At 40.4% G+C, this 26,819-nt stretch overlaps 2 protein-coding genes across 2 annotated transcripts; both read left to right on the top strand.

Moving 5' to 3' along the window:
• Positions 1-826: 826 nt before the first annotated feature.
• Positions 827-21,094, top strand: hadhab (hydroxyacyl-CoA dehydrogenase trifunctional multienzyme complex subunit alpha b). The gene is made up of 20 exons (XM_029729566.1): positions 827-944; positions 2,268-2,309; positions 2,424-2,494; positions 2,587-2,720; positions 5,593-5,731; positions 7,159-7,278; positions 7,554-7,656; positions 7,812-7,934; positions 9,888-10,006; positions 10,180-10,236; positions 10,359-10,468; positions 14,830-14,964; positions 15,836-16,007; positions 16,146-16,232; positions 16,673-16,813; positions 16,955-17,023; positions 18,534-18,729; positions 18,979-19,093; positions 19,270-19,415; positions 20,026-21,094. The coding sequence occupies exons 1-20, from the start codon at positions 878-880 to the stop codon at positions 20,169-20,171; spliced, it is 2,292 nt and encodes a 763-aa protein (XP_029585426.1). The 5' UTR covers positions 827-877; the 3' UTR covers positions 20,172-21,094.
• A 549-nt stretch (positions 21,095-21,643) lies between these two features.
• LOC115172265 (kinesin-like protein KIF3B) lies at positions 21,644-26,506 on the top strand. Its single transcript, XM_029729544.1, has 8 exons — positions 21,644-23,624; positions 23,782-23,883; positions 24,256-24,378; positions 24,559-24,677; positions 24,801-24,917; positions 25,242-25,353; positions 25,666-25,850; positions 26,058-26,506. Exons 1-8 carry the CDS (start codon positions 22,059-22,061, stop codon positions 26,212-26,214), a joined length of 2,481 nt encoding a protein of 826 aa, XP_029585404.1. The 5' UTR covers positions 21,644-22,058; the 3' UTR covers positions 26,215-26,506.
• The last annotated feature ends 313 nt before the right edge of the window (positions 26,507-26,819 follow it).

Genomic DNA, 26,819 nt, shown 5'->3' with positions numbered 1-26,819 from the left:
ATATGGGTGAAAATTGTGAAATTCCAATAAAAATACTGTTACAAAGACTGTATGTTTGTTTATTCCATGTGTAACTCTGTGTTGTTGTTTGTGTCACACTGCTTTGCTTAATCTTGGACAGCTCGCAGTTGTAAATGAGAACATGTTCTCAACTGGCCTACCTGGTTAAATAAAGGTTAAATAAAAAAAAACTAAAATAAACAATACAAACAAACAGAGACCATTCTCAGCTGTATTAGGATTCTGTTCTCAGGGTCTGGAACACACCCACTCACAGTCCAAGAGGCAAGGACCAAATACCTCCTTTTCTTTCTACTGTTATCACTTTGACACTTGCTAAGCAATCGTTTGTAAAATATTAAACTCTGTTGTGTACAAATTTCACCTGTTTCTATCTGTGAGTAGGAATGTGCGTCTAGGCTCAAGATTCACACTTTGACATAACCACCATAGTGGCCCACTGAGTATAAAGACAACACTGAGCCCTTTGTACAAATCCACCCATATCTATTGTCTTCCATAGCACTCCATTAGAAAAGAGCCATTATTATAAGCATACCGTAGGTCCAACGTGCCCCTTTAAAGAGAGAGAGAGAGAGAGAGAGAGAGAGAGAAAGAGAGACGCTCTAAATTAAAAAACGGCAGTGAGAATAGTGAGAGCATCCTGACCTATCATTCTCACCAAAACAACTGACATTATGTGAAGCTGATGAACGTCCCATTTGTCTGAACCGTTCATGTTTTGTTGCACATCTCAACAATAAGTGTAAAAATTATATGAATATTTTTGACAATATAAATACTTTTATGTCTCACTTCAGTATGTGTCTTCCGGTTGTCAGCAGTCCGGTTGTTTCGGTGTTCTTGATCTTCCAAGATGGCTGGTGTTCGAGCCCTGGGTGCACTCTCCAGAATTACAGCAAGGAGATACAACGTCCTCTCAGGTAAAATTGTGTTGAAATGTGTGGAATTGATTCCAAAGTCAACTGTCTTTCAACGGTTTAGCCACGTTTTGGGAGCCGACGCGTCTCTACTGGAGATGCAGCTAATTTGGCTGGCTAGCTAGCTACCACTGGTATACTTCTGACAGCTAGTTAACCTTAGCTTATTCATTTAGCGTGCTAGCAACAACACGTTACTAGACACATCTAGATTTAGATACCTATTTGTTATTCATTTAGATGAAGATAACAAGTTCACTTGAGTAAACTTTCACCACCTGAGCAAATTAGTTTGCTAGATAGCCAGTGAACTTTATTCAAGCTAACGTTAGCTGGCTAACGTTAGCCTAGTTGGCTAGCTAACTATGATCACTCACTCATCGTCAAGTCAAACTTTTCCTGCAATTTTGTTGTCTAAACACATCTACACTTTACAATAAACGCTTCCATGTGTCATTCATTGTTTAACAAAATATCAACGTGTCCCTGACTGATGGAGTGGTAGCTAGGGAATCTAGGTGAGAGGTCAGTGTCTGAGGTCAAACCATAGAGCAGGCAGGCATCATCTACACTGAAAATATATATATATATGTGTGTATATATAATATATGGTATTTATAATATAAAAGCAACATGTATAGTGTTGGTCCCATGTTTCATCAGCTGAAATAAAAATTTAAAAACGAATTCTGATTGGCTGGGGCTGGCTCTCCAGTGGGTGGGCCTGGCTGCCAATAGGGTGGGCCTGGCTGCCAATAGGGTGGGCCTGGCTGCCAATAGGGTGGGCCTGGCTGCCAATAGGGTGGGCCTATGCCCTCCAAGGAAGAAATTACAAATAAATTGTAGACTGCAAATTGACTGCAAGAAGCCCAAACAGATATAATATTTGACTAAAATGTAACAATTTAAAACCTTGCTTACATTTGTATATGATTATGTATCTCTATTATAGGTGGTAATATTTTGCAACAGATTTTCAAAATAAAAATTGATTGGAGCTGACTTTGTGTTTTTAGTCTCATGTCCATCAATAAAAAAATATAAATAAATGTTGCTCAGAACTTTGGGGGGGGGGCAAATAAAATCACTCACGGGCCACCAGTTAGGGAAGGAACCCTGTCATAGAGACATTTCCCTCCCACCATGAGTCTGTCATCAACACTAGATGTGAGTTATCACACCCCCAGGCTGAGAATAAATAAAGTTTTGCCTTATTTGACTTCCCATACAGAGACACATGTATCACCTAAGATAGATCGCTGTATGTTTTCTTGTTATCTTTTGTAACTAGCTGAATTAAATGTAACCCTTGTTTTATATTTCTAGATATCTCATGTCGTACCTTTTCAGTTGCACCTGCTATGTCAGGTAAGTTGAAAGACTGGTTAGTGGGATATTAACTAGATTTGATTAGCCTAATAAAAGTATGGAGTTTGTTCATTTGATATATTTTTATGTGAGATATTTTCTCTCTTTGCACAGCCCGAACCCATGTCAACTATGAAGTCAAAGAGGATGTGGCAGTTATTCGGATGAATGACCCAACTTCCAAAGTAATTTACATAAAGATGATGATTGTACATTTTTCAATTCATGCATGAGACGGAAGTCTGAATCTGTCTTTTGTGTATCCATGTGTCTGCAGGTCAACACTCTGTCGGTCCAAATGCAGAATGAGATGATAGAAGTATTTAATGAGGTCTTGGCCAACGATGCAGTCCAGAGTGCTGTCCTCATCTCCTCCAAGCCTGGTTGCTTCATTGCAGGAGCTGACATCAAGTCAGTCACACCTTTCACATTATATTACAGAAAATATTAGCTTTGGTGCCACCTAGGCCTACATGCTGTGTACTCAAAAGGCTGAACTCATTCTTGTTAGATGTTCTGATACCTAGGCCTACACAATATTGAAAGTGTTGCATTTTAGTCTAGCATAAAGTATTTCAGCACTATGCAAGGTTCTTGGGTACTAGGTTCTAAGTGTTGTGATTAGGGTTGCTAAGGAACGGTATATTACTTGAAATTGTCAGTTTTCCAGGTAACTAAGAATTTTGGTTAGCGTACCTTTTTTTATTTTCATCAGATGACATCTATTGGCCTTTTTGAGTACTTCAGATTATCACAGGTGTCTGTAATTAAGAACACGTTCCTAATAGTAAGTTGCACGTTCACCCCACCTTTTTTCCCCCCTCAGAACAGCCTCAATTTGTCGGGGCATGGACTCAACAAGATGTCAAGCATTCCACAGGGATGCTGGCCCATGTTGACTCCAATGCTTCCCACAGTTGTGTCAAGTTGGCTGGATGTCCTTTGGGTGGTGGACCATTCTTGATACACATGGGGAAACTGTTGAGTGTGAAAAACCCAGCAGTGTTGCAGTTCTTGACACAAACTGGTGAGCCTGGCACCTACTACCATACCCCGTTCAAAGGCACTTAAATATTTTGTCTTGTCCATTCACCTTCTGAATGGCACACATACACAATCCATGTCTCAAGGCTTATAAATCCTTTAACCTGTCTCCTCCCCTTCATCTACACTGATTTGAAGGGGATTTAACAAGTGACATCAATAAGGGATCATAGCTTTCACCTCACTTCACCTGGTCAGTCGGTCATGGAAAGAGGTGTTCATAATATTTTGTACACGCAGTGTAATATATATGTGTGTATGTATATATTAGTACCAGTCAAGTTTGGACACCTACTCATTCTAGGGTTTTTCCTTTTAGTTTTACTATTTTCTACATTGTAGAGTAATAGTGAAGACATTAAAACTATGAAATAACACATGGAATCATGTACTAACCAAAAAATGTATAGATTTTATATTTGAGTATCTTCAAAGTAGCCACCCTTTGCCTTGATGACAGCTTTGCACACTCTTGGCATTCTCTCAACCAGCTTCATGAGGTAGTCACCTGGAATGCATTTCAATTAACAGGTGTGCCTTGTTAATTTGTGGAATTTCTTTCCTTAATATGTTTAAGCCAATCAGTTGTGTTGTGACAAGGTAGGGGTGGTATACAGAAGATAGCCCTATTTGGTAGAAGACCGAGTCCATATTATGGCAAGAACAGCTCAAATAAGCAAAGAGAAACGACAGTCCATTACTTTAAGACATGAAGATCAGTCAATCCGGTAAATTGGAAGAAGTTTCTTCAAGTGCAGTCGCAAAAACCATCAAGCACTATGATGAAACTGACTCTCATGAGGACCACCACAGGAATGGAAGACCCAGAGTTACCTCTGCTGCAGAGGATAAGTTCATTACACTTACCAGCCTCTGAAATTGCAGCCTAAATAAATGCTTCACAGAGTTCAAGTAACAGACACATCTCAACATCAACTGTTCAGAGGTGACTGCGTGAAGCAGGCCTTCATGGTCAAATTGCTGCAAAGAAACCACTACTAAAGGACACCAATAATAAGAAGAGACTTGCTTGGGCCAAGAAACACGAGCAATGGACGTTAGACCGGTGGAAATCTGTCCTTTGGTCAGATGAGTCCAAATCTGAGATTTTTGGTTCCAACCGCTGTGTCTTTGTGAGACGCAGAGTAGATGAATGGATGATCTCCGCATATGTGGTTCCACCGTGAAGCATGGAGGAGATGGTCTGACGGTGTGGGGTTACTTTGCTGGTGACACTGTCTGTGATTTATTTAGAATTCAAGGCACACTTAACCAGCATGACTACCACAGCATTCTGTAGCAAAACGCCATCCCATCTGGTTTGCGCTTAGTGGAACTATCAATTGTTTTTCAACAGGACAAGGACCCAAAACACACCTCCAGGCTGTGTAAGGGCTATTTGACCAAGAAGGAGAGTGATGGAGTGCTGCATCAGATGTGGGAACTCCTTCAAGACTGTTGGAAAAGCATTCCAGGTGAAGCTGGTTGAGAGAATGCTAAGTGTGCAAAGCTGTCATAAAAGCAAAGTGTGGCTACTTTGAAGAATCTAAAATCTATTTGATTTGTTTAACACTTTATTATTATTTTTTGGTTACTACATGATTCTGTGTTATTTCATAGAATGTAATTCTACAATGTAGAAAATAGTAAAAACAAAAATCCTTGAATGAGTAGGTGTGTCCTAACTTTTGACTGGTACTGTATATATATGATAGTCCTCCATACAGTGGACATCTATGTTATACGGCTACTCCTGAGTTACTATTGAGGTGTGGTGTCTTTCTGGCGCCTCTCAGCAGTCTGTAGCATCACCCAAGTGTGTGCTGCATTTTGGCAGTAGTGAAGAGTAGCTAGCTGCTAGTACGGAATTCTAACTTCATAGTTCTACTACGAAGCCACAGACTGCATGGATGGTGCTGCCTGCCTGCTCCCAGCTCTCCCCTTTGACCACCTCCCTTTGCTGACATCAATCAAGCCATGAACTTTATCAATCTTCAGTCTCTTGACCGTCTATCTACGCATGATTGTTGTTTTTTTTAAATTGCTTTTTTAAAATGTATTTATTAATTTTTTTGCTTCACAGCGCTATGAGATTTATTTATGTAATTAATAGCGCTGTTACCCAAGTTACTATAGATTACCAAAATTACAGACGATTCCGCTAACTTTTCTAAGTTAACGGTAGCTTTGCAACCCTAACTCTTCCCCCCCCACACACACTCTCTTCTCTCCTTTGCAGCATGATCCAGGCCTGTAACACCTCAGAAGAGGTCACAAAGCTTTCTCAGGAGGGACAGAAGATGTTTGAGAGGATTGAAAAGTCTCCCAAGCCCATTGTTGCAGCCATCAATGGCCCCTGCTTAGGAGGAGGCTTAGAGGTGAACAAAGTGGCTACCATTACAATGTTTTGTCGTAATAGCAGTGCTTAATTTGGAAATGGGGAGAGGACGGAACCAAAAGTGAGTCCAAGAGGGTGGTGACCTGGGGGGGCTCTGAGGTCCCGGAACGCATGAATGACAGGCTACTTTGACACTGACAATCTGAGATCAATAAAAACAACCTTGTCTTGAATCCATCAATAGTCTAGGCCTAGGTGTATGGAGACACATATTGTACAATATGAAGAGGAAATTATAGTCCTAAAAAAGCTTTCCAGTTTCACTGACTCGCCCAATGATGTGCAGCTCACTCACTGGTGATTGGCCGATGCGCTTGTGCCAAAAGCTTATCTATCTCTTTTTACTTTGAGTGATCAGCATTGTTTTACAATAGGCTATTTGGAAGTTGATGACTTAGTAGCCTACAGACAGATTAGTCTTCTCTTTTCAGCAGGATCCATGTGCTTTTTGACCTGTTTCCCCCGCGATTCTGTTTGAAATATTGCAAAAAGGCCTGTTTGCGCTGCATGATGTTCACTGACAGATTTGCCGCACGTTCGTGACTGTAGGCATGCCTTTTGACTTAGTCTAGCTGTGGATTATGTGTAGCTATTTAGTCAAATAATGTTTTCTTATATTTCAATCCTCCGTGGCTAAATTATAGGCCTAATCTCGGTGTAGTATTCTGAATTATTACATTTCTTTCTGAACAGACAGCAGTAATTATATATATTTGGCAAATGTATTTCAATTTATCAGTGGTGCTGCGGCACCTCCAGCACCCTTCCCACGGCTATGATTCTAATAAGGAAAAAATAGATAAAGTGTAATGCTGGATAAATGAGAGTTGCAAGCTTATGGCTATCAGAGCTGAGAGAAGGAGAGAGATCCTAGAAAGACATGCGTCTCTCTCAGCACAGCAAGAGCCACGAGTTAGTCTCTAGGCTACAATGTTGTGCAAACCATAAACCCGGTCCGGCCAACCCAAATCAATTCTTACAATATCAGGAACATTTTCACATGACGTTTTTTTTACGGGGCATGAGAACTACAGAGAAGTCAACTTGAATTAACTGTGATTTGCAAACACAAACAAACATTTTTTAAAATCATGCCACGAGAGGTACCGGATCCTGGCAAATGGGTTCCGGAAGGTAACAGTCAAACTGAGCGGTGCCAGATCCTGTCCGGCAGGAAGGAAATTGATTTGTCACCATGAGCATCAGGAATACAAAATGTACATAATGGGACAAAGGTCAATAAAGTACAGACATTTTAAGTCCTAAGGTATGTCATTTTATTCCAATATTACGTATCAAAACAAATAAAAAAATTCTCAATTAACAAGACCAATTTGAGTTTAGTTCCTTTTCTCCCAAGTTTTATGTTATTTTCTAAATGCAATGTTTAATGTGTTGTATGTTTAGTTTGCCATCGCCTGCCAGTATAGAGTTGCTACTAAGAGCAAAAAGACTGTCCTTGGTACTCCTGAGGTGATGCTTGGTCTTCTACCTGGAGCTGGTGGAACCCAGAGACTCCCTAAAATGGTCAGTATCTGGGGAAATACTTTATAAATCCATAAACCGTACCTGAATAGCACAGTAACTTTGATCAACAATAGTATTTCAGTGATATTAGTACAGCGCAACAGCAAATCATAGTCGCTACAGTACGCACACGGAAAACTGCAGAGTGCTTCAGTATTAGTTGATCAGCTTTGCAGCACTGTATTTTCCTGTTGTAGCAGTGTTTGATTTTCTTGATTTGTTGTCAGCAGATAAAAAATGTTTTAATCATAAATATCAATATATGTTGTCTTCAGGTGGGTATTCCCGGTGCCTTTGACATGATGCTGACGGGAAGAAACATCAGGGCAGACAAAGCCAAGAAGATGGGTCTGGTCCACCAGCTAGTGGACCCACTAGGTATAGTAATCTCAACTCATTTAATCAATATTGTAATAAATACAACTTTATTGATGAAATGTTCATTGAGATTAAGAAATATATTTTTTTACAGGTCAGGTACTTTCAGGTAAGGTGTCTAAATGCTTCTAATTTATGCCCTTTTGATATTCCAGGACCTGGATTGAAGAGTGCAGAGGAGAGGACGATTGAGTACCTGGAGGAGGTTGCCATACAGTGTGCCAAAGGAATCGTCAACAAGAAGATATCTCTCACCAAGGAGAAAGGCATGATGCAGAGTAAGTATTAGACCCAAATACAATGTAGATATACATGGCACTTGGTATCGTGCCCAAAAACAAAGACTCATGTCAAGAAGAATTAATATACAGTTGTGGGCAAATATATTGGCACCCTTCTTAAATAATTCTATATTTCTTGTAAAATAAATTAAAATGTAAAAAAAATCCACACCTTGTTACTGGATTGTCAACATTGCACAACCAATTTTGTTTTTGTGAACTTAAAGGTGTAATATGCAGAAATCGATCTGCCATTTCCTTATTTCTAAAATTCTAATAGTTCACCTAATTTCAGTATGTGACAAAACAAGCAACCAAAGTGTGGAGAGTCATTGTACCATCTAAACCGCTGTGAAATATCTTTTCAATAACCAAAAATATAGTATTTTCAGCTGTTTTGAAGCTGGTGTACAAAACCAAAAGTAAAAGACGCAAAAAATTGAACTTATGAACGGGAAGCATAGAAATGGCACGCGCAGAAAATATCTACTGCTTCTTAGACATGCTTTCAATGAGAATTACAGACCTATAACTTGCATTTCTATGTTAATTTGGTTGCTCCCTTAAACAGTTACACATTGCAGCGTTAAGTTAATAATTTGGCAAATACCACCCCTGATTGGCACCCCTGAGCTAGTACTTGTTTAAACAGCCATTGGCCAAGATAGCTGCAGATAAATGCTTTTTGTAGCCATCAATGAGCTTGCTGCACCTTTCTACTTGTAAACTGCTCTAATTCTTCAATGTTTGAGGTGTGCCCTCCACCAGCTGCTGTTTTCATATTTTGCCATGGGTTTTTAGATGGGATTCAGATCTGGACTCTTTGCTGGGCACTCCAGAACCGTCAAGTGTTTCTTCTTGAACCATTCCTAGGTTCTTTTTGATGCGTTTGGGGTAGTTGTTCTTCTGGAAGATTCAACCTTCAATGGAGAAACGGTTTTCGTTCTCCAAAACACCTTGATAATCTGCTGATTTCATGATGCCTTGCCCACGTTCGAGACCCCCAGTAACAAAGGCTGCAAAGCAACCCCACAGCATCAACCCTCCCATGTTTGATTGTAGAAAGGGTGTTATTTTCATTGAATGCTTAATTTGGTCATCGGGAAAAACACGGAGCAGATCTGTATTACCAAAGAGCTCTACTTTTGTTTAATTGGTCAAATTGCTAGTAGAAGGGTGGAGCAAACTCAATACTGGATGTGAGAAGCACCTGTCCGGGGGTTATCTTTGCCAAAGGCTGTAGAACCGAGTGCTAGCTCTGGAATGCCAACAATTTTGTCCATGCCATTTGTCTTTATTTTCTAAATCAAAATTGTAAACTAAAAGCTGCAATATGTGACGTTTTGGGCAACCTGACCAAATTCACATAGAAATGTGAGTTTTTTTAAATTATTGTTTTTATTTATTTGTTTTTTTTTTTTTTTTTTTTTTATTTTTTTTTTAGATCCGTTTTAAGAAGCGGTTGATCTCTTCTATGTGCACTATTTCTATGCTTCACGTTCTTAAGTGACGTTTTTTAATCTTTTGGTTTTGTACACCAGCTTCAAACAGCTGAACATACAATAGTTTTGGAAATGGTATTTCACTGTGGTTTAGGATGGTACAATGATTCTCTACATTATACTTGCTTGTTTTGTCACAAACTGAAGTTAGGCGAATTATTCTAATTTTGGCAAACGGCAAATGGCGGAGCAATTTCTGCATAGTGTGCCTTTTTTAAAGTTGACAAAAATAAAATTTGTTCTGCAATGTTGGAAATCCAATGAGTTAACTTAATTTAGAAGAAATGGGGGATTTGGCCACACCTGTGCATATAATCTACATAAAACAAAGGCAGGTGTTTTTAAATGTAGGCCTCATGATTGTTTTCCAACCTTGCCATATGTTACCATCACACTTTGTCTTGTTTTTATGCATGTATACCACCTTGTTTTTTTCCACTCTCTGCAGAAGTCCAAGACTACGTAATGGGCATTGAGTTTGTGCGGCAACAGATCTACAAAACTGTCACAGCCAAAGTCATGAAGATGAGCAAGGGACTGTATCCTGCCCCCTTGAAAATCATTGAGGTAGGAGGAATTTGTCATCTACTTATTCATTCAATAATGATGAGGATGATTTTAGTGAGATAATGATATGAAGTGGCAGCTGTTTTTGAAAGTAGAAGCAGAGCTCCAGATTGGGTTCACTCACACCTTGATTTTATTAAAAGGACTTCTCATTCCCCTTTCTCCCCCGTAAGAGTGTGAAGGCTGGCTTGGAGCAGGGCCCAGATTCTGGCTATTTGGCAGAAGCACAGGTGAGAGAATATACATTGAGTTAGATTAGATTGATTATGAATACTGTAAAAATGCATAATGTGCTTATCGATAAGTTGAATGGTTTTGTATGAAACATTTTACAATTATTATTTTGTTACAGAACTTTGGCAAACTGGCAATGACCTCTGAATCAAATGCGCTGATCGGCCTTTACCACGGCCAAGTGGCATGCAAGAAGAACCGCTTTGGAGTCCCTGAGAGACCTGTGAAGTAAGTGATGACCTTTGACCCAAAACTAGTTAAGTAGCTATATTCTGGTTTTAATTAGTGAGAAATGCAAATTGTATTACAAATATTAGAATACTGATCAGACGCAGCTGAGATCTTTGGAGCTCAAAACATTTATGCTGATAGGTCATGCCATTAACCTTTAACCCCTTACACTTGTGGGAATTAGCCTATATGGATAGGGAGAAATATATAAGTTTTTCTTGCAGAAGAAATATTGAATGCATAACCATGGTAGCAATGAAAAGGGAGCAGTTTGGAGATGATGGGGAAATTATTAGACTGAAGGTGAGGACAAAACAGTTAATCTGACACAAGACTGAATCCATTTTTATGTGCATTTTACATTTATTGTACTTTTCATTGACACCCCTCCCCCCATCACTCTCCTTCTTGGTCAAATAGCCCTTACACAGCCTGGAGGTGTGTTTTGGGTCATTGTCCTGTTGGTAAAACAAATGATAGTCCCACTAAGCGCAAACCAGATGGGATGGGGTATCGCTGCAGAATGCTGTGGTAGACATGCTGGTTAAGTTTGGCCTTGAATTCTAAATAAATTGCCTTGAATTCTAAATAAATCAAGTGTCACCAGCAAAGCACCCTGACACCATCACACCTCCTCTGTGCTTCACGGTGGGAACCACACATGTGGAGGTCATCTGTTCACCTACTCTGCGTCTCACAAAGACACGGCGGTCGGAACCAAAAATCTCAAATTTGGACTCATCAGAACAAAGGACAGATTTCCACCGGTCTAATGTCCATTGCTCGTGTTTCTTGGCCCAAGCAAGTCTCTTCTTCTTATTGGTGTCCTTTAGTAGTGGTTTCTTTGCAGCAATTTGACCACAAAGGCCTGATTCACGCAGTCACCTCTGAACTGTTGATGTGTCTGTTACTTGAACTCTGAAGCATTTGTTTGGGATGCAATTTCTGAGGCTGGTAACTCTATTGGTAACTCTAGGTTTTCCTTTCCTGTGGCGGTCATCATGAGACCCAGTTTCATCATAGTGCTTGATGGGTTTTTGTGACTGCACTTGAAGAAATGTTCAAAGTTCTTGAAATTTACCGGATTGACTGACCTTCATGTCTTAAAGTAATGATGGACTGTTGTTTCTCTTTGCTTATTTGAGCGGTTCTTGCCATAATATGGACTTGGTATTTTACCAAATAGAAAATATAAATCTTCTGTATACCACCCCTACCTTGTCACAACACAACTGATTGTCTCAAACGCATTAAGGAAAGAAATTCCACAAATTAACTTTTAACAAGGCACACCTGTTGGGGCTAGGGGGCAGTATTGAGAAATTTGAAAAAAATATGTGCCCATTTTTAACTGCCACCTACACCAACTCAGAAGCTAGGATATGCATATTATTACCAGATTTGGATAGAAAACACTCTGAATTTTCTAAAACTGTTTGAATGGTGTCTGTAAGTATAACAAAACTCATATGGCAGGCAAAAACCTGAGAGAAAAAAAGAATTTTGTGGCTGTACTATTTTTTTTTGTGTCATTGTTTATTAGATACCACAGTGAGAAAGGATTCATTTCGCAACTCCTACGGCTTCCACTAGATGTCAGCGATCTTTATAAAGTTGTTTGAAGCGTCTATGATTAACAGAGAGCAAATTAGAATGCAGGGAAGTTGACGTCCCTGGGATGTCGTCACTTCCATTATTGCCTGCACCTGCGCAATCATGAGACATTTTTCAAAAACGTTTTTCTAGACACAGGTGAGGTCGGGTTGAAACATTACTGATGTTTCACGTTAAAAATGGCTCGAAAGATTGATGCTAAACAACGTTTGACATGTTTGAACGAACGTAAATAGATTTTTTTTTTTTTTTACTTTAACTTTTTGCCGTGACTTCACACCCCCCCCCCGCGCTACTTTTTAGTAGCCACCGAAGCGCTAACAACATGGAACAACTTGGAGTTATTTGGACATCAATTATGAACTTTGTCAAAAGAAACCACATTTGTTGTGGTCCTGGGATTCCTGGAAGTGCCAATGGATGAAGATAATCAAAGGTAAGGGATTATTGACAATAGTATTATTGATATTACATGGTTACAAGATGATGCTAACCTATATAGCCTAGCCTATTGTTCTTAGCACAGCACCCGGTTTATTGCAACTTGTGATTTCCCAGTAAAGTTATTTTGAAATCTGGCAATACAGTAGCATTTACGAAATGTTAAACTATAATTATTTGAATGACAATATTATAATTTACCAATGTTTTCGAATAGTAATTTTGTAAATTGTAACGTTGTTCACCGGAAGCATTTCAGAGAAGAAAAAAATCTGAATTTCACCGCTACTGTAAAATGCTGTTTTTGGATATAAATATGAACTTGATGGAACAAAAAATGCATGTATTGTATAACATAATGTCCTAGGAGTGTCATCTGATGGAGATTGTCAAAGGTAGGTGCATAATTTTAGCTGGTTTCTGCTTTTGGTGACGCCTGACCTTGAATTGAAAATGGATGTTTGTACTTTTGTGGCTATGTACTGTCCTAACATAATCTAACTTTATGCTTTTGCCGTAAAGCCTCTTTGAAAATCGAACAATGTGGTTAGATTAAGGAGATGTTTATCTTTTAAATGGTGTAAAATAGTTGATTGTTTGAGAAATTGAAATTATTAGATTTTTGATGTTTTGAATTTCCAGCCTTGCTAGCAATCCCGTCTCGGGGTTCATTGCTAACCCGTAGCCCCAACAGGTTTGAAATGCGTTCCTCTTGAACTTTGTTGAGAGAATGCCAAGAATGTGCAAAGCTGTCATGAAGGCAAAGGGTGGCTACATTGAAGAATCTAAAATATATTTTGTTTTGTTTAACACTTTTTTTTTTTTAGTTAGTACATGATTCCATATGTGTTATTTCTTTGTTTTGATATCTACAATGTAGAATAATAGCACTGTGATACCGTTCAAAAGTTTGGGGTCACTTAAATGTCTGTGTTTTCCATGAACACTTGCATGAAATGAGTTGCAAAATGAATAGGAAATATAGTCAAGATGTTGACAATGTATATAAATAATGAGTTTTAATTGAAATTCTGTCCTTCAAACTTCGCTTTCGTCATAGAGTCCTCCATTTGCCGCAATTACAGCCTTGCAGACCTTTGGCATTCAAGTTGTCAATTTGTTGAGGTAATGAAGAGATTTCACCCCATGCTTCCTGAAGCACATCCCACAAGTTGGATTGGCTTGATGGGCACTTCTTACATACCATACGGTCAAGCTGCTCCCACAACATCTCAATAGGGTTGAGATCCAGTGACTGTGCTGGCCACTCTGTCCAGTGTCTCTGTTCTTTATTATTATTATATTTATTTTTTTGCCGATCTTAATCGTTTCTTCTTATTGGCCAGTCTGAGATATGATGGGCCAGCGTCCCGGAGTCGCCTCTTCACTGTTGACGTTGAGACTGGTGTTTTGCGGGTACTATTTAATGAATCTGCCAGTTGAGGACTTGTGAGGCGTCTGTTTCTCAAACTAGACACTCTAATGTACTTGTCCTCTTGCTCAGTTGTGCACCGTGGCCTCCCACTCCTCTTTCTATTCTGGTTAGAGCCAGTTTGCGCTGTTCTGTGAAGGGAGTAGTACAGTGCTGTACGAGATCTTGAGTTTCTTGGCAATTTCTCGCGTGAAATAGCCTTCATTTTTCAGTACAAGAATAGACTGACGAGTTTCAGGAGAAAGTTCTTTGCTTCTGACCATTTTGAGCATGTAGTCGAACCCACAAATGTTGATGCTCCAGATACTCAACTAGTCTACAGAAGGCCAGTTTTATTGCTTCTTTAATCAGAACAATAGTTTCCAGCTGTGCTACCATAATTGCAAAAGGGTTTTCTAATGATCAATTAGCCTTTTAAAATGGTAAACTTGGATTAGCTAACACAACGTGCCATTGGAACACAGGAGTGATGGTTGCTGATAGTGGGCCCCTGTACACCTATGTACATATTCCATAAAACATCTGCCATTTCCAGCAACAAAAGTCATTTACAACATTAACAATGTCTACACTGTATTTCAGATCAATTTGATGTTATTTTAATGGACAAAAAACGTGATTTTTGTTTAAAAAACAAGGACATTTCTAAGTGACCCAACTTTTGAACGGTAGTGTATATTAAATAAATAAATCTCGGTCGACCAACAGCCTAATGACCAAACAATCGACCAGTCGAATAATTGCGGTCAGCCCTAGTAAAGAGTTAACATGGTAACTGGAAATATGGTAATTTAAAAAAATCCTCCTTGGTGGACAATCATTTCAATCTATTGTATTCTAACAATGTGTTTCTTCATCCCTGATCCACCAGGAACCTGGCCATCTTGGGAGCAGGTCTGATGGGTGCAGGCATTGCCCAGGTGACTGTGGACAAGGGCATTCACACCGTCCTGAAAGACACCACTGTGGAGGGCCTGAGCAGGGGACAGCAGCAGGTCTACAAAGGGTGGGTTTACCAGAGAGCTATAGGTCACTGCTATCGATTCTACATCGGCTACACAATGTCCTGGTTGTCTGGCATATGGAGTCACAGAGAGGAGGGTTGCAGTTAAAACTCATAGGAATGGTTTCCTACAGATTAAGTCTGGTCTTGGACTAAGAAGCATTTTTATTGGAGATTCTCCTTTTTTTTTTGTACAGGACTAGGCTTAATCTGTGTCTGGGGAACCGGCCATAGTTCACCCAAAGCAGTCTATGGTCAAGGTATGACGGCAATCCATGCTTTGGTTTAGTTTCCCTCGCACTGTTTCCACATGCTTACGTTTTAGTAATTGTGGCATAAATTTACGTTTTTTACTCATAATGTTAAAATAATTTGACTTTGAGCTTCACAATAAATTTTAGATACTTTTGGATGATTTGGACATGTGTGGAACAATGCTAATATCCTTCACATGACTTGAATGGGATTTGAGCCACAAATGCTAAATGTTTAGCATGTGTAAACCGTGCCAGGGAAACTAAACTAAAGCATGAAATGCTGTCATACCTTGTCCATAGACTGCTTAGAGGGTAAGGAAACCAATGTGTCATTTGGGTGAACTATTACGTTTACATTACTTACAGGAGCAATTAGCCTTCCTGGGCACATCAACAAATTTTTCACCTAGTCTGTTACTGGCCCAAAGCGCTTAAACGCTAGGCTACCTGTCACCCGGTTCCCTATCCCTTTAAAGCATAGTTGTAGTTGTTGAAGGGACTAAATGAATGCTGTTGAACCTGCCATAATCACTCTTGACAGACTGTTAACATAAAATGTAAATGGGTACCGAGATTCTAGGTACCGAGATTAAACCTGCCCTCACTTTCCTCACCAGCCTGAATGACAAAACCAAAAAGAAAACCATCACATCATTTGAGAGGGACTTCACACTGGCCAGCTTAACTGGCCAGTTGGACTACAGCGGCTTTGAGAAGGCTGACATGGTCATAGAAGCTGTGTTTGAGGACATCAACATCAAACACAGAGTCATCAAGGAGGTGGAAGCTGTAAGTAGCACTGAATGTTAAAATCAGCGTTGTGTTCAATAGGGCACGGAACAGAAAGCATTTTCTCACACAGCATGAATAAGCATTTCTTATTGGACAAGATGTTTGTTCTAAATTAACTTTTGTGTTTGATCGCAGGTGATCCCCCCTCACTGTATATTTGCTACCAACACGTCTGCTCTCCCCATCAAAGACATCGCTGCTGCTAGCATTAGGCCAGAAAAGGTATGTTTACTAAGAGTTCAATGGGGTTAACATTCCTGTTTAACAAAAGGCTGTCCCTTATGGATCCCTTTGTTTACAATAACCTCTCTACATGTGTTATGTGGTTGGGGCTGGGTACTGTGATAGCAACAAAAAAACTCCCTGGTCGCACAGCAAAATATTTAGTCGCACTTTAGAGCCCTGACCGTGAGGCAGCTTGATGTACAAGTAAACCCCCTGGACAGGATGCTAGTCTGTCACAGGGCTTTACCCTTAATCCATCTCCTTGGCTGAGTGCCAAGCAGAGAGGCATCCGGTCCCATTTTTTTGTCTTTGGTATGACTCGACCGGGTATTGAACTCCCAATCTCAGGGCGGAGAACTCTTAACCACAAGGCCACTGAGTTGGTTCTTTGTATAAATGGATACATGTAAATCAAGTTGTATTTTCTATTCGTGTAGGTGATTGGCATGCACTACTTCTCTCCAGTGGACAAGATGCAGCTGTTGGAGATCATCACTACAGATAAGACATCTAAAGACACCACTGCCTCTGCTGTAGCTGTAGGCCTGAAGCAGGGCAAAGTTATCATCGTTGTCGGGGTGAGTAAGCTTCTGCTTAGTGCTTACTTCCTGTATTCTCCCTAAGCGTGTTGATAAGCATAATGATGCTAATACATGGATTTTATATATATAATTGCTTTTCATGGGATCATAATCATTTGTGTTCTTTGTTGTTTGCAGGATGGACCTGGGTTCTACACCACCAGGTGTCTTGCTCCTATGTTAGCCGAGGCAGTGAGACTACTACAGGTTAGTGTAATTACACACACTGGACGTGTCCGAATGCCCATACTAGCGTACAACATACTTCATCTGCATACTATGTATTTATCGTCGCATACGATTTAGCATGTACCGTTTAGTAAAAAGTATGCAGTATGCCACGGCCGAAACGCAGTAGCGGCTCCTGACTGGCCGGTTATAGACAGACTATCAAATTCACCCTATAATTAAATAGGTTGCCTAGCTTACAAAACTAGATAAATACATATGTTGAAATCAAGAGACCTGATTTAACATGACATCAATAAGGTATCCACATACCGAGTCACCGGTACCGACACATTCAGAAATCAAAAGATGGTTTAGGATTTACTCTAAAAGCTCTGACGAAGGCCAAGAGAACACACTTTTCAACGAGAGAACAGAATTCCACTTTGGTTGAAAAAAAAGACTTGTTTTCAAAGATGTAGCCTGCGACGCAAGGAGCACAAAAACAACATTTGAACACAGTGGCGTAAAGTACTTAAGTAAAAATACTTTCAAGTACTTCTTAAGTTGTTTTTTGGGGGTATCTTTACTATTTATATTTTTGACTACTTTTACTTCACTACATTCCTTAAGAATATAATGTACTTTTTACTCCTCACATTTTCCCTGACACCCAAAAGTACTTGTTACATTTTGAATGTTGAGCAGGACAGGAAGATTTACTAATTTACGCACGTATCAAGAGAACATCCCTTGTCATCCCTACTGCCTCTGATCTGGCAGACTCATTAAACACAAATGCTTCCTTTGTAAATTATGTCTGAGTGTTGAACTGTGCCCTTGGCTATCTGTAAAAAGAAAATCGAGTCGTCTGGTTTGCTTAATATACTTACTTTTGATACTTAAGTATATTTCAAACCAAATTACTCCTAGTATTTTGCTGGGTTACTTTCACTTGACTCATTTTCTTTTAAAGTGTCTTACTTTTACTCGAGTATGAAAATTGGGTCCTTTTTCCACCACTGTTTGAACACCACCGCAGAAGCTTCGCTATTCGGCATCTTCCCAATTTAAGTAGCCTAGTTTGGTTGTTTAGCTACTTGAAGAAAATTAGACCCTATCACTCGAAGCCCACCTCTTTCAATGCATTGTAGACGTGTGCATTGAATTTTTTATTTTATTTATTCACACACTATAAAACGTTCCATTTTCGCATACTGGGAATTTGTAATGCGCGATTGAGTTGTTTCACGTTATAGGTTGATGTGCTACCGAAATTAACCAATCAGATTATCATCTGTTGTCAAAGTCGAAATGAGTATGACATCTGGGCGTTTAAAGTATACTTGATTATCACAATGTGAAAACAATTTTTTTCCCTCATACTCAAACAGCCTATTATTTAAGACGCAAGTATGGGTGTTCGGAAACGGACACTTTTTTGTCATATACAATGTTGAATTGGTGTGGGTATTGCATGCGTCCCAATAATAAAAATAAAAAAAAGATTCACCTGTATGTTGGGCTGTGTGTGTGTGTGTGTTCTCAGGAGGGAGTTGACCCCAAGAAGCTAGATGGCCTGACCACAGGCTTTGGGTTCCCAGTGGGCGCTGCAACACTGGCTGACGAGGTGGGCATTGACGTGGCTGCCCATGTAGCTGAGGACCTGGGCAAAGCATTCGGATCGAGGTTCGGAGGTGGAAACGTTGAGGTGCTGAAGACTATGGTGGAGAAAGGATTCAAGGGTAAATGATCTTGTTTGTATGACGTTGAGGCGAAGAGTCTTTCTTAGTCAATATTTCCTCGACTCTTTGCATCCTCTCACCTTGCCTTTTTCTCAAAATGCTTTGGGGAGGGACTTTGAATATTGTCGTCCATTGAGGTTTGAGGAGGCAAGGAGAGAGCGAACGTGTGGAATTGAAGAAAAATGTAGAGTGGGAAATGCATGGTCATCATCATTGGTATATCTCATACCCAATTAATTTAATCTACAGGCCGCAAATCAGGGAAGGGCTGCTACGTCTATACGCCAGGACTCAAAAGCAAAGACGTCAACCCCGATATCGAAGACGTCTTGGAGAAATATAAACTGACACCAAACCCTTTAGTGTGAGTAGTAACCACAGGGGAAATGTCTCCTCTAAAGCGACTTAAAGTACATTGAATGCATAACAAAAAAAATGGACCTTTGCATTTGCTAGCTCCACCCTGTTACCAACGGAGCCACATGGGATCATACACTCACCACACCACCACTTAACCCTGTCTGTATCTTCTCTCTCCAGGTCTTCAGACTCTGATGTCCAGTACCGTCTGGTGTCTCGGTTCGTCAACGAAGCAGTGATGTGTCTGCAGGAGGGGATCCTGAACGGCCCTGTGGAGGGAGACATAGGAGCTGTGTTTGGTCTGGGATTCCCCCCTTGCCTTGGAGGTGGGTGTTCACTCCATACCAGGGGTATTCATATATTATGAGCCTGGAGGTCCGGACAGAGTACTGCTGGTTTTCTGTTCGATATAATTAACTGCCCCCAATTAGTGTCCCAGGTCTAAATCAGTCCCTGACTAAAAGGACAAGAATGAAAATCAGCAGTGGAACTGGACTCGAGGTCTAGATTTGAATATTCCTGCTATAAACCACTTATAGTACAGTGAGTGTGTACATGTTTAGTATGTGTATCTAATCCCTGTTGGAATTGAACACATTACCTAGCACCATGCTTTTACCAGCTGAGCCACACACAGGATGATCACATGACATGAGCATAAACAGCTTTAGTGTTGAACTCTTTTCAGGTTTAATAGTAGGCAGAGAGCCTTTGTTGTGCTACAATTAGGAGTGTTATTTTACCTTCTCTTTGATCTTTCCGGTTTGTGGAGCCGTACTTGACTAAAATAATTTCACTATCCAATTTGAGTATTTCAGACTGAGCTATCAGATATGCCTATATTATTATAAAATGCTTTCATCATGGGATGCTGCTTTTAAAAGTGTCATCCTACAAACCATGTTTCAACCTTCTCTTTAAACCTTCTCTGTTCAGGTCCTTTCCGGTTTGTGGATACCTTTGGTGCCAACAAGCTAGTAGAGAAGATGAAGAGGTATGAGGAGGTTTACGGTAACCACTTTACCCCCTGTCAGCTACTGCTGGATCACGCCAAGGACTCCAGCAAGAGATTCCACAAGTGACTTTCCTCACCACCATGTATTACTACCACCTAATAGCAGGCTGCCATTAGAATGGGCCTAGGCCGTATATTTGTCTGTTAAATAAATAATCCCTGAGCTTAAAGAGATGGTTCGGCAATGAAACCCTTTATCTACTTCCCCAGAGTCAGATTAACTCGTGAAAACCATATGCGAACTAGCTTAGAGCAAAGATTGAACGTAAGCTAACGCTAGTTAGCATTGGCTCGCGAAACTACCTCTAACATCCCTCATTCTGGACACAGAGACATACAAATTCTATCCACGAGTTCATCTGACTCTGGGGACATTGATAAAGGGCTTCATTGCCAAAAAATCTGAACTATCCCTTTAAGTTAAAGTTTGGGTTGCAGAAGAGAAATCATGAAAGTGGCCTGTTTTTACAAATCACAAAACAAATGTTTTCAAGTTGTCGTCAGAGATTTCAGAATTCATGACTAACAGAAATCCATTTTTTATGGTTTGGTTGGTTTTTGTATTTTCTGATCATTTTGATGGTTTCCTTTTTTGATCATATTCTACTGTAATATCCATCTGAGGCAGGAGTATACCCAAGGGGAATCTTAGTCTTCCCACAATGTAAATTAAATCCATGGCTACATCCCAAAAGGCACCATATTCCCAATGTAGGGCACAACTTTTGATCAGAGCCCTATGGGGCCCTGGTCTAGGAGTGCACTATAAAGGGAATAGGGTGCCATTTCAGCCTTCATAAGTGACTGGTCTTGTCCTACTCCTCTTGGCTTGTTCATGTTTTATTGATTGTCATCTACTAATGAGGTAAACATTTTTATATGTATATTTTTTTTTTTTACATTTATCAAGGTCTTTATTCCATGGTTTGGGCAGTGATTGTATGAATATTTAGAGTCAGTAAATTAATAAATAATTATGCTGAAGTCAAATGTGTGACCTATGTATATTCTTTGTTCTTCAATGAATGAAAATCAGATTGGGCTAAATGGGTCATTTCTTTACTAGGCCTATTTGATCACATGTATTAAAGAATTGCATTAGGCTACACTTAGTTACAAGATTTTGATTTAAAGGGCAATCAGCAGTAGAAACTACTCTCCTTCCCACCCCTGTTTCGGGTAAAAAGCAGAGAGCTGGGTCTGGAGAAATGTAACCTCTTTTCAATTCACAGGCTGAGCTATGATGCAATGGCTGGCCATCCATTTAAATTATAATTTTAACCATGTTTTGAGGTTATATAATGTTTGTTTACATTTACAATGTTTACAGACATTGGATTAAAACAAGCTTATGTTTTGGGTTCACATGGTAGAACATTTGAACTAAGCTCATGAGGAATGTAAGTTATATTCTTGAAGAATCAATGGATACATTTCAATTTAAGTCCAAAATGTATGTAGCAACTGCTGATTTGCCCCTTTAATCCAATTCGTTGTGTGAGTCACATGCCTTGTTCCTATTGTCTGCAGCAGAGGGTAGGGTGTGTACGGAGGGACTGGGGACGTATACAGGGTTGGGCAGCGCTGGCCGAAGGCGGTATTTTCCAGTGGTGGTGGCGCAGCATCCTTTGTACCATGAAGCCTTGGTGCGGTGCATGCCGTTTGATGAGAATGGTGGAGGCGGTTATCATTGTCAGGATCAAGGAGGATATTCCTCTGCTTTGGAGAAAGGACATGTAGGCTACGCAGGGTATGTCCGTGTTATTAGGTGTGTCCGATTACAGAATGTTATCAATTTTCTGCGAATGACATGAATTGGTTGACCTGAGTACCGCTCCGCGGAGGATGCTGCGGTGCAAAACGTGAGTAATCTCCTTGATACGCGATTAGCGACGTATACGGTGGAAGTGTTGCGGAGAAATCCATTTTACGGTCAAGGATCGAAGGAATAAATATGTCGAGACAGTGCGAGGCTGTGAAGGTGGTGGTGCGATGCCGCCCATTCAACAGAAGAGAGGAGACGATGGACAACGATAACATATTGGAGGTGAATACAAAACTGGGCCAGATCACATTGAGGAACCCAAGGGCGTCACCTGAAGAACTCATGAAATCATTCACCTTTGATGCAGTCTACGACTCTGAGTCGAAACAGAGCGATATTTATGACGACACAGTCAGACCCCTTGTGGACTCCGTGTTGCAAGGATTCAACGGGACCATATTAGCTTATGGGCAAACTGGGACAGGTAAAACCTTCACGATGCTAGGTATGCCCACAGACAATGAGAGAGGGATCATCCCAAATTCATTTAACCACATTTTTACACAGATCTCCAGGTCTCAGAATCAGCAATATTTAGTGAGGGCATCCTATCTAGAGATCTATCGGGAGGAGGTCAGGGATCTGTTATGTAAGGACAACAACAAGAAACTAGACCTCAAAGAAAACCCAGATTCAGGTGTCTATGTCAAAGACCTGTCTTCGGTTGTCAGCAAGAATGTCATGGAGATCGAACATGTCATGAACATAGGAGACCAGTCCAGGTCTGTGGGGTTCACCAATATGAATGAACGCAGCTCGCGGTCCCATGCCATCTTCATGATCACGGTGGAGTGCAGTGAGAAAGGTGCAGATGGAGAGGACCACATACGGGTTGGGAAGCTGAACATGGTTGACCTGGCTGGCAGCGAACGCCAGAGAAAGACAGGTGCTAATGGGGAACGCCTGAAAGAGGCCACTAAAATCAACCTGTCCCTCTCAGCACTGGGTAATGTCATCTCAGCTCTGGTGGATGGGAAGAGCACCCACATCCCTTACAGGGACTCTAAACTTACACGACTGCTCCAGGATTCACTGGGTGGCAATGCAAAGACGGTCATGGTAGCCACTCTGGGACCAGCGTCCAAGAACTATGAAGAGTCCCTAACGACCCTAAGGTACGCTAACAGGGCTAAAAATATAAAGAACAAACCCAAGATCAATGAGGATCCAAAGGATGCTCTGCTGAGAGAGTTTCAGGAGGAGATCACCCGCCTGAAGGCCCAACTGGAGGAGCGAGGGATGCTGGCAAAGGAAAGGAGGAGGAGAAGGAATAGCAGAAGACTGACTAAAAGCATGATTGTGGAGGATGTAGCCCACAGAGAAAGGGATGCGGAACTGTGGAAGGCTCTGGAAGCAGAATGGGAGCGGAATGCAAAATACTATATAAAGGAAGAACAGGAAAGCAAGAGGAAGAAAGAGGAGGAGAGAAGTATAGCGATAAGTAGATTCAAATCCATGGATAACTCTGTAGAGGGCCGTCCCCAAAAAGTGGTTACATCCACCATACCGATACATAGATTTAGCTCTGTGGAGGATAGCCCCAAAAAGGCTCTTCCCACCAGCGCCCATAGCAGCCCTGGGGCCAGAGAGAAATGGAAGCCATTTGGTGAGAAGGAGCAGATGGAAAATGAAAGGATGATGGACCACATGCAGAAGGAACAGGAATCCATGGAAAAGATTATTGAGAAATATAAGGTGACAATAAATATATTATTATTTACTCTGTTTCTGTATATGAGACAATAGTGCATTTTGGTATATTTAATATGAGCAATGATTCATTGGTCATGATACAGAGCATCAGTCTTTCCAATAATCAGTTATCCATATTGCCACGTGTCTTTCCCTACAGGCTATGGAGAGCAAAATATTGGCTGGGGGAAAGAACATTATTGACCACACTAACGAGCAACAGAAGATGCTGGAATTGAAGAGGCAAGAGATTGCAGAGCAGGTGAGAGATCGCCTACAAACCAATAGGCTATGATAGATTGGGGGAGTCGTGGCGAAGGCACAAAACAACTAGACTATCCCTCCAGTATATCGGAAATATTGCTGTGTGTAATGACCATGTTGAAAGTTGTAATTTTATATAATATAATATTTCTCAATGTGCATCCAGGTTTATGCATTGTTTTTTTTCTCTGTGTTCACATATCTTAGATTTTGGTCAGCATCATGGAGAATGGCTATGATTTAAAAAAAAAATTTTTATCTGATATTATTTGAGTCTAAGCTAGGCCTAGCTGTATTGGGTTTGCATGAATGAACCATGACTCCACAAAGGAATTTCCCTGGAATAAAAGTTATTTTTATTTGTATTTAGATAAGACGGGAGAGAGAGATCCAGCAGCAGGTGTTAGCTCAGGATGAGGAGACAGGAGAGCTGAGAGAGACCTTCTCCTCCCTGCAGCAGGAGGTGGATCTCAAGACCAAGAAGCTGAAAAGGGTAAAACAGATGACTAACCAGTCCTTCCATATACATAAAGTCCATCTACTGTAGGATCATTATTATGACATGTTTCATTTGAACTGATTTGAGACACAATCCTATTTCCTAATTCCTGGTATTTGGATAAGGATGTTAATATTTAATGGAGTTATTGTGTTTCCTCTCTTGTTGATCCAGTTGTATGCCAAGCTGCAGCTGGTGAAGGCTGAGATTGGGGACGTCATTGATGAGCATGTAGTAACCAGACAGGAGCTGGAGCAGACACAGAATGAACTCACCAGAGAACTCAAGTTCAAGTGAGTATCAGTAACCTGTAATCATGCAGACACACACACACACGCGCAGACACGTGTGTGCGCGCGCACGCACTACGCCAATTTGGTTCACTTTTCACAATATGTTTTATGTTTTACCTGCAGGTATCTCTTAATTGAGAATTTCATCCCTCCTGAAGAAAAGAACAAGATTATGAACAGGCTTCACTTTGACAGTGAGGAGGACCAGTGGAGGTTTAAGTCCTCTGTTACTTCAGAAAGGTCAGTGAGTTCACCCAGTCTACACTAGTCCATACTACACTCTTAGGGAAAAAAGGAACCTACAAGGGTTCTTTGGCTGTCCCCTTTGAAGAACCCTTTCTGGTTCCAGGTAGAACCCTTTTGGTTCCAGGTAGAACCCTTTTGAGTTACATGTAGAACCCTCTAGACCGAGGGTTCCACATGGAACCCAAAAGAGTTCTACCTGGATTAAAAGTATAAAAAAATGGGACTACTTTGTCACAATATGATATTATCCATACTTTTCTTTTAACTCCTTAAATAACTCCTAAACGAGCCTTTCCTCCCGTACACATCTTATTGCAGTAAATTGGCTCATCAGGTGAAACGAAGGCCCACTTCTGTGGTGGGATACAAGCGACCTATCAGCCAATATGCACAGATGGCTGTCACAACAGGAGCTCAATCTAGATACCGGGTGGGTTGGTGCTAGGTTTTTTATCTATGGAAATATATATATATATTTGAGAATTAAATTTAGTGTAGTGTAATTTAGCAAAATGTATTATATGTGCTAGATAGAAAATGTTTAATCAGTTGTATTTGACAGTATATGATAAAAAATGTACTTTGCTCATACTTGAGGTCCATTGACATACTGTACTGATTAATGTCCAGAACACAATTTCCACCCATTTTTTTTAAATCCTCAATTGCAGACGCTTTCCATCGTCACTGTTCATTACATTAAACTTCCTCTCTCTTTCTCTCTCATTCCTTATTCCTATAGGCTGAGAATGTAATGCTCCTGGAGCTAGATATGAGCCCACCCACCATGTACAATCTCAACCTTAATGGAGCACACCTGGAGCAGGCCTTTGGCGGTCCCGGTAGCCCCAGGAGAGACCTGCTAGTCAACGTCCCCTTCAGGGACAGGACCACTGCATCAGGAAGGGTCCGGAAGTCACGATCCTGGTGAGTTACAGTACCTGTAGTAACTTGTTGAGTTTAACCTGCAGAGGAGGACTCTATTAGAGTTGCTACAGAATTGGCTGATTAACTATTATCTGATTAGTCTTTCCGACTTTACAAAAAATTGGCAGCATTTAGAGCCATGAATTTCATAATGCATGAATTTTATATGCATTCGTTTTTGCTGTATACCCTTTTCTTCGTTCCCAGGTACCAGGCACCTCGCTCATCCTCTTCATGCGTCTCATCCTCTTCATCATCCAGCTCTATAACACAAGGACCCCAGACCCAGTGCTCTCCTCACCCTCAGAGACCCTCCTCAGCCATCTATACTCCATTGGAAGGTGCCATTCCAGGGAGCCCCTGATTATAGAACATTCCAATGTATATCATATATGCTTATTTGCTGTGTTACATTATGCAATCAACAATTTCAAAGTGTATTATTTCACCAAATACAATTTGTCTGTAACCAAAAGACTTGCATAAGACTTTGTGGAAAATATTGTAAAGCTGAGCTTTTCATTATTTTATCTTTTTTTTTGCTATTATTATAGCTTATGCAGATGATGACTCAAGTAATGTTTAGCTTTAGATGTATTGAAACATCAGAATAAATGGTACAAACTGTTATAAATAACATGTATGAGCCTACATTTTTTTAGGGAAAATATAAAATACCTGTCTTTCAAGTCAAATGAACTGCCATTGACCAAAAATAGGGAGAAGAAAAAAAAGCACCAGCCTAAAGGTTTGTATGAATTCGACTAATTTTAAAGGATTTACTCGGTAGGCTAATATTCTGTTCTAGCCTAAAACACCGCCATCTCCCAAAAATAGTCACATGTTCTGACAGTAATAACAGTCACGGTATTATTTTAATAGCCATGTATTTTTTTTTTATAACGAAGTAAAACAAATGTGTTTAAAATACTCGTGTTTTCCAGTGACAGCTGTCATTTGTACAGTAAG

The sequence above is a fragment of the Salmo trutta genome, chromosome 33 (assembly GCF_901001165.1).
Source record: "Salmo trutta chromosome 33, fSalTru1.1, whole genome shotgun sequence".
Taxonomy (NCBI): Eukaryota; Metazoa; Chordata; class Actinopteri; order Salmoniformes; family Salmonidae; genus Salmo; species Salmo trutta.
Note: the sequence above shows the minus strand (reverse complement) of the source record. Positions and strands in the feature narration are given on the sequence as shown.